Source organism: Populus trichocarpa, chromosome 19 (assembly GCF_000002775.5).
Source record: "Populus trichocarpa isolate Nisqually-1 chromosome 19, P.trichocarpa_v4.1, whole genome shotgun sequence".
In the NCBI taxonomy this organism is placed as follows: domain Eukaryota; kingdom Viridiplantae; phylum Streptophyta; class Magnoliopsida; order Malpighiales; family Salicaceae; genus Populus; species Populus trichocarpa.
Genome location: NC_037303.2, coordinates 11,595,496 through 11,603,297, shown reverse-complemented (window position 1 = coordinate 11,603,297; position 7,802 = coordinate 11,595,496). Strand labels below are relative to the sequence as shown.

General features: G+C 36.5%; 2 protein-coding genes across 3 annotated transcripts; one reads left to right on the top strand and one right to left on the bottom strand.

Annotated features, from left to right (window-relative positions):
• Nucleotides 1-936: 936 nt before the first annotated feature.
• LOC7475760 (uncharacterized) lies at nt 937-4,438 on the top strand. 2 transcript variants are annotated; one of them, XM_002325914.4, is made up of 5 exons: nt 939-1,362; nt 2,115-2,229; nt 3,102-3,183; nt 3,696-3,747; nt 4,157-4,438. In XM_002325914.4, the coding sequence occupies exons 1-5, from the start codon at nt 1,027-1,029 to the stop codon at nt 4,217-4,219; spliced, it is 648 nt and encodes a 215-aa protein (XP_002325950.3). In that variant the 5' UTR covers nt 939-1,026; the 3' UTR covers nt 4,220-4,438. The 2 variants fall into 2 exon arrangements, with proteins under 2 accessions (XP_006371436.2, XP_002325950.3); XM_006371374.3 differs by lacking the exon at nt 3,696-3,747 and having other exon boundaries at nt 937-1,362.
• Nucleotides 4,365-7,671, bottom strand: LOC112325318 (pentatricopeptide repeat-containing protein At1g71490). Its single transcript, XM_024591662.2, has 2 exons — nt 7,396-7,671; nt 4,365-6,933 (listed from the first exon to the last, which is right to left on the bottom strand). The coding sequence occupies exon 2, from the start codon at nt 6,723-6,725 to the stop codon at nt 4,521-4,523; it is 2,205 nt and encodes a 734-aa protein (XP_024447430.1). The 5' UTR covers nt 6,726-6,933; nt 7,396-7,671; the 3' UTR covers nt 4,365-4,520.
• Nucleotides 7,672-7,802: the final 131 nt, after the last annotated feature.

The following is a 7,802-nucleotide window of genomic DNA, read 5'->3' as shown; positions in this document are numbered from 1 at the left end:
GTAGATGGGCCCGTTTGACTCTGGCTGTGCCTTGATACTTCTGTTTCAAGGAGTCCCAAATGTCTTTCGACGTGTCTTTCTTCAAAATTGTCTCCAATATCGATCGATCAATGGCTTGAAATAGGTAGTTCTTCACCTTCAGATCCTTTAGCCTATGATTTTCGATTGTCTTTCTTTGTTCTTCTGTATGATCCATCCCTTCTGCTGCTGCAGGGATCCCAGTCGCTACCAAACTCCAGTATTCCTTGGATCGCAAGAAGTTCTCCATGAGCATGCTCCAATGATCATAATGCCCATCAAACTTAGGAATGGCTGGCTGCACAAAACTACTTTCACTCGCCATGAATTTCACTCACTGGACTTATGTTTCTTAAAACTTTTGATCAAACCCCGTGTGGAGGCTCTGATACCAAATGTTAAAAACAGAAAAGACTACAATGAGAAACAGAGTATAAGAGAGTTTGGTTCACACTAGTTTTTGCAGTCAATGGTATAATATTCAAAGAACACGATGGCCTTTTTAAAAGGCTTTACAAGATAACTGAAATGAAATAAATAACCACGATTTTACAGCACCTGCAATCATGGGAGTTAATTATTTTGAACGTGCAACGTTACTTCCTTCATAACAGGAACCGTTATGCAAGTGAAGCAATAAACAAGGAAGACTGAAATTAGAAGAAAATCCTAACAACTTAAAGAAAAGTCAACTTTAACAAAAACAAGGTGTTTGTTTTCATAGTTGGAAAGTGTTTTAGTAAGAATTTGATTTTTTTAAAATTTTAAATTAATATTTTTTTATATATTTAGATAATTTTAATATATTAATATAAAAAATAATTTTTAAAAAATAAAATATTATTTTTATAAATTTCCAAACAAAAAAATATTTTAATAAAAAAAAAACCATTATAACACCAGCCTAGCTTTAGACAGACCTGTTGTTGTTGTCCGCAGCATAATATTTAGAACATATATTAGTCTTAAATTTTGGACACAAACAAAACCAAATAATCATCAATAGCCATGCTGATGAGCTCCACCGCATCATCTTTCTTTTCTTCAAAACCTCTTCCCCTACACAGGATTCCCACTCTATCTCGTCCCCAGCTAATCTCCACTCAACATGCTAACATTTTCACCTCTAGCAGCAAGGCATGGGCTACAAAGAACACGATCAAAGCCTCCTCATCAGAAAATCAAACGGTCACCGTTGCACCATCCGTGGAATCTGCATCAGATGTCGTGAGGAGCTTCTATGAAGGAATCAACGGCCACGATTTGGACTCCGTGGAGGAGCTTATTGCCGAGAATTGTGTGTACGAGGATCTTATCTTTCCTCGTCCATTCGTTGGTCGTAAGGTACTCACAACATACCGCCTGCTAATCTCTTCTCTTTCTTTCTTGCACGCACGCGTAAGTCACGTGCTAATGCTTGATTTTAATAATCTAGGCCGCGTCTCACATGTCTATCATGAGGAAGCGGTCGAATTGGCTAGGCTGGCAGTTCGATTTGAAACGGTTTTTTTGGATTAGCATAGAAAATCAAATGTTTTGGTAAAATAATACAATTAAATTTTTTTTAGTAAAATAACATAGTTTCGTAGTTCTGAAATGTGATCTTTAATTAATTACAATTAATGTTGTGGTTTTATATATATATATATATATATATATATCGCAACACTTAAAGCGTGAAATATTAAATTATAACTATTTTAAAACGCAACACTTGAAAATAACATTTATTAAATATCATAATTTTAAAATACAAGTGTTGTATGATTTGATGATGACAAGCTCAAACTGTGTTTTTTCATTAAAACTTTTTTAAATTATGTTATTCCATTTAAATTTTTATTTTACTATATTATTTAAAAAAAACCATTTAAAACTTAGTTAACTCGAATTCGTTTAAAAGGTATTGTTTTAAATTTTTTTTATAAATAAAATTATGTTGTTTTTTATTTATACAAATCAACATTGAATCTAACTTTTGAACTAGATCATGAGAATGACGGAATTTAATAACTTTAATTTAAAATTAATTTTACCTAATTGAAATTATAAAAAAATAAAATATAATTAAAGGATGACATAAAACCCTTGTGCAGGCAATACTGGAGTTCTTCAACAAGTTCATTGATACTGTAAGCAAAGACCTCCAGTTTGTGATTGATGATATCTCTAACGAGGATTCCTTTGCGGTCGGGGTTACATGGCATTTAGGTATGTTTCAAAAACGTAATTCTTTATTTGTATTAGTAAAATGTTCTTTAATCCCTAATTTCTTAACATGATCACATTTTAGTCCTTCATCATGTTTGAAAACATTAAACGCTTTTGGTTTTCTCTCAATCCTAATATGCTTACCTTTAGGATTTTACAAAAAGTATGGGGAATAACTTAAATTTAGGTCTAAAAAACAGAATCCAAAGAATAATTTATTTATTAGTATTGACTTTTGTGTTCATAGTACATTTACAAGTGTTTTTTTTTTCCTGATTAATGTGGTTGTCCGGGCTAACTTGCATGTACCTCGAGTAATTTCACGGGCCTTGAACTTAACGATCATGTAAGCCTTTAATAGTCATAAGATTTGTAGAACTCGAACTAGTAATCTCTAGAAAACAAATTTATTGACAAGTTAAGTTACATTCCTCGTAGTTCCATTTTCAAGTGTTTTTACACAATAAAGTGGCGTTTGAATGGAGTTAAAAGAATGGGTGTGGATTTTTAACTCCATTATCCTTGTACCAAGCATTACCTAATATCGAAAAAAGCACATCAATGGAATTTATTTAGGGCTGTTTGCTATCTTTTCTGTTTTGGTTTGAAGAATTGAAAATGAGATATGAAAATTGTCTGTTTTAATAAGAACCGCTAAACCAAAGAAGTTTTCTGCTCTCAAAAAACTGAAAACTAAAACCAAAAATCTGAAAACTTGAAAATGGAAATGATACCAAACATCCCCTTACCTTCCATCAACTCTTTACCTTTCATGTTGTTTAGTGATTTATGTTCCCTGCTTAGGATGCTAAGTAATGGTAACAAAGGTTGTCATGATTTCTCTGGATAAATTGTAATGCTAATCATTACAGAATGGAAGGGCAAGTCTTTCCCATTTAGCAAAGGATGCAGCTTTTATCGGCTAGATGCTGTGAATGGCAAGAGGCAAATAATGTAAGTGAAGCTTTATCCTTAAATGGTTGATGATGCATTGTAGTCTTGTAGAAATGGAACTTGTTTTATACAGATATATCCCACATATGTCAGCAACGTTTTTATGCGCTGAAGGCTGTCTCCAGAATCCATCCCAGGTCTCAACCCAGCTCAGCAATTGAGCTTAGAGTCTGTGTGACTTTCTCTTGTCACTGAAACTGGCTCAACTCATTGACTTTCTTTGAGCAGTATCAACATGCTCTGCAGTTTTCAGCGATAGATAGAATTCTGATGCATTCCTGCTTTTAAATTTAAGGAGTTGTTTGATCCTGCAACGTGTTCCTCGGGACCATTGCTGATATAAAACACTAGCACACTTTCTACTTTTCGAGGCTATTTAGTATTTACCAACAGCAATCTTCAATCTTAAGAAGTATTTGGATCATATGCCACAGAACTTTTACATTTTGAAAGCGATATTTATTTGGGAAGACATGTTTTCGTTGAGGAAACTTATCATTTTTCTGAAACAGTTATGGACGAGACAGTGTTGAGCCTGCAGTCAAGCCTGGGGAGGCTGCTTTGGTATGTATGCAAGGCCAGTTAGTTTCTGTGAACAAGTTTGCCTATGCGAGGATGAGAAAAATGATAGGCCTATTAGTTTTTGTGTAGCATGCCATGGAATTATGAACTCAATATTGATTAAACTACTTATTGAGAGCTGCTTGAATATCCTCTCTCTCTCACACACACACACACTGAAACACACATTGTCTTTGTCCACCCTTGATTAACATTTCTACCTTGAGAATTTTTCATTTCTCTGGTTCAAAGGATTACCTTGACAAAGAAACATCCTCACAGCTCTCAAGGGTGTAATTTTTCATTTCTCTAGCTCAAAGGTTTATACTACATGAACTTGAATATCTGTAGTAGATTTGTTTTTTTGTGGTTGTGATGGGTTTTTTTTTTCTTTTTTTTTTTCGAGAAACAGGTTGCTATCAGGGGTGTAACTTGGCTGCTGCAGCGATTTCCTCAATTAGCAGATCAGCTGTGATGAAAGCCTGTGCATTGATGAAAGATATCATCCTCTGAAACCATACCGTCATTTTCTTTTCATTTTAAATGACGAGAGCGAATCATTATGATTTTGTTTGTCAAATGTATATTCAACTTGGTAAATCCCATGTTTATAATTGCTATTCTACAAGTGGAACCAGTTTATTTATTTATATATTTTTTATAAATAATATAAATCCAGAGTAAAATTGCACAATTCAATGTGCTCAACAAGTTGCATCGAGCTCTTTCTCTCCAAGTAAAAGTCCGAAGGACAACACAATTCAAGGAACTAAAATTCACATGTTGCAGCATTCTATCTCCTCCAAGACTTCATCTTCGGAACTAAAATTTTCTCCGGCAACATAACCGGCATCTTTCATTAGATCAGTCAACCCCTCCAACAATTCGTAAAGATCATTTGAGTTGTGTTTGGAAGTGTCACCAACCACAAAGGGGGAGAATCCAGAGCCGACATCAACCCAGGTACATCCAGGGGCCTTCCTCACACCTAAATCCCTCATGTAAGTCCTGACTTCTGCCAGCTTGCTCCAACGACCAGCAGCAGCATGCATATTAGCAATCAACACATAGTAACCTGGATTTTCAGGCTTCATTTCCAGCAATTTCTCAGCTGCCCATTCCCCTATCTCTGTGTTTCCATGGATCCGGCAGGCGCCTACAAGAGTGGCCCACATAGCAGTGGTTGGCCTGTAAGGCATACTGGTAATTACTTTCTTTGCTTTATTTAACAATCCAGCTCTCCCAAAGAGATCAACCATGCATGAAAAGTGCTCTACTGCGGGAACTATCCCATAGAGAGTTGACATCTTTTCAAACAACACGTTTCCTTCAGTTACTAGACCAGAATGGCTACACGCAGATAGAACTGCCACCATGGTGACCTGGTCTGGTTTAATCCGATGTTTGATCATTTCATCAAACAATTTTAGTGCAGTCTTCCCCTCTCCCTGTATACCATACCCAGCAATCAAGGAGGTATAAGTCACTTTATCCCTCCTTCTCAATGAGTCAAACACTCTTTTTGCTGATAAAACCTTTCCAGATCTTGCATACATCTCAACGAGGGAATTCCAAAGCAATAAATAGTCCTCAAACCCTTCTCGCCTCATAATGTAACAATGGAACTCCTTCCCTTGTTGTAAATTTGCCACTCGAGCACAATGGGGAAGAATGCTTGCAATAGTCACATAATTAGGTTCAATTCCAGAAAACAGCATCTCCCTGAACAGGAACGAGGCTTCCTCAGATCGGTCCATGTGAGTGTAACCAGAAAGCATGGAGTTCCAAGTAGTTAAGCTCTTAGTTTTAATTGATTTAAATAAAATGTCAGCATGCCTGAGGTCTTTACACCGTGAATACATGGTTATCAGTGCATTTCTTACATTATCAAATCCATCGAAACAACTACGAATTGCAGAAGCATGAATCACTGTTCCTAACTTTATGGCCCCAATGTGTGAACATGCACCTAAGCCAATAATCATTGCCACTGGATCCAAATCAATGTCACACCTTCTCATCTGAGAAAGCAACTCAAGTGCCCCTTTAAAATTTCTTGTCTGTACGCACCCTCCTGCTATGGTGTTCCAAGTTATAATATTCACTTCTGCGCCTGCTAGTCTCATTTCTTCAAACAGTTCAAATGCTTCCTTCCACAGGCCCCTGGAGGCATAATTACTGATTATTCCGTTCCAAGAAACAGCATCTCTCTCTGGCATTTGATTAAATAAGCGACGAGCAGCATCCAATTCCCCAAATTTTCCATACATGGAAACCAAAGAATTATGCACGTACAGGTTCCATCTGTGCCCATAGGCAGCATTAATAGACTCATGTACCTCCCTCCCAAAGTCCAGATCCAATTTTTCACCGCAAGCCTTAAGGACTGATGGATAAGTGAAATTATCAGGTCTAACCCCTTTATGTACCATTTCTCTATATGCTGAAAGAGCCTCTCCATGTAACCCATTGTTAACATAGGAAGAGATAAGCAAGTTCCAAGGCAAAGGGTTCACAATATCTGAATTCACAGTGATGGTGTGCGCATCAGCTAGGAGACTGAAGCTCGAGTAAAATGTGACAAGCTTGGGAACCAAAACGAGATGATTTTCAAATCCCAAAGAGATGGTGTGGGCATGGAGCTGTTTACCCTGCGGGAGTGATTTAAGGTTGGTACAAGAGTAAAGCAATGAAGAAATTGAATGTAAGATAGCATCACGATTAGCTGAAGAGGCATGGAGCTTGATCAGAGAGAAGGTTTCAAATGCTTTTAATAAATGTCCCTTCCTTGCAAGGTCTTTGAGAGAATTAAAAAGGTTATCTATCATAGAAACATTGTTAGATGCATCCGTTTCTACAACAGGGTAATTGCTTTGAACACCTACTACTATGGCACTTTGTTTCCCTTGTTTAGGTATGCATTTTTTTATTTGACTTACAGAAAGTCCTCTTAACACAAAACGCGGAGAAGAAGAAGGCATGCACTATAAACATAACCACAGTGTTCAATAACATGGTGAGTCCAAACTGATTGCATTACTTTGCCTGCACTTGCAAAGACTAAATTGGAAAGAAAGAATTTTCCAAGTAAACGACTCAATTTTCGCTTTACAAGATCAAGGAAAAGGTTGAATAGATTACCCAACTCAAGCAGCCTACCACAATCTTCTTTGCTATTTAGCACTTCCCCTGTAAACATTGATAACGATGCAAGTTATGGACTAATTGTGCTTCCAAAAGAAAAAAAGAAAGAAAATCTAGATGGAGTGATAAAATGCAAATGAATTGGCATAACTAGGTTCAATTTACAGGTTAATAATCTGGAAATAACACCAGGTAGCATGTAAGTCTTAATGTAGGTCAAATTGACTTGAAGAGGATGAATAACGAGGAAAAAAAACAAATATTCTTACTTTTTTCAACAGCACTCAATACCGTTTCAAACCATTGATTTCTAAAGCCCAAAAAAAATCATTCAAGAAAGTAGAAAAAAAAAACAAAAAATCAACAGCAATCATTGATTTTTTCACTGCTTAAATTTTCATACAGAACTAAATGAAAAACCCAAAAAAAATCATGAAATCTTAGTGTAAAAAAGAAAAGAAAAGAAAATGAAACAAAAACAATTTGGAAGGGGAGAGAGAACTTTACCGGTCCAAATCGGAATTAGGGTTTGACGGCTGCTGAGATATCCTTATACTTCTTAGCTTAGGATTGGCAGGCAGGCAGGAAGAGTGTTTTTCACGCTAAATGGGAGAGAAAAGAGAGGATAATGAGAGAACCCTGTGGCCTGTGAGGGTTTAGGGTTTTGCCAGTTTCAGCCGCACAAAAGCAATTGTCCGAACGCGATTCATCCATCAAGAATAAGAAACGCGATTCATCCATCAAGAAGACGAAACGCGATATGCGAAACTCAGCAGAACGACCGAACCGTAGAAAAACAAAACATAACAAGTTGCTTCTTTTGCCAGCGAGCAAAGATGACCATGCGCCCATCCACGTGACAATCACTATAAACTGAAAATGACATTTTAGTCATTTCATTATTAAATGGCTGC

What these genes read in the sequence shown, in the direction of transcription:
- LOC7475760 (XM_002325914.4), top strand. Translation starts at nt 1,027, where the DNA reads ATGCTGATGAGCTCCACCGCATCATCTTTCTTTTCTTCAAAACCTCTT. An exon ending in AATGGCAAGAGGCAAATAAT is followed by an intron (nt 3,184 to 3,695) that starts GTAAGTGAAGCT and finishes TTTCTGAAACAG; the next exon opens with TTATGGACGAGACAGTGTTG. An exon ending in AGCCTGGGGAGGCTGCTTTG is followed by an intron (nt 3,748 to 4,156) that starts GTATGTATGCAA and finishes TTCGAGAAACAG; the next exon opens with GTTGCTATCAGGGGTGTAAC.
- LOC112325318 (XM_024591662.2), bottom strand. Translation starts at nt 6,725, where the DNA reads ATGCCTTCTTCTTCTCCGCGTTTTGTGTTAAGAGGACTTTCTGTAAGT.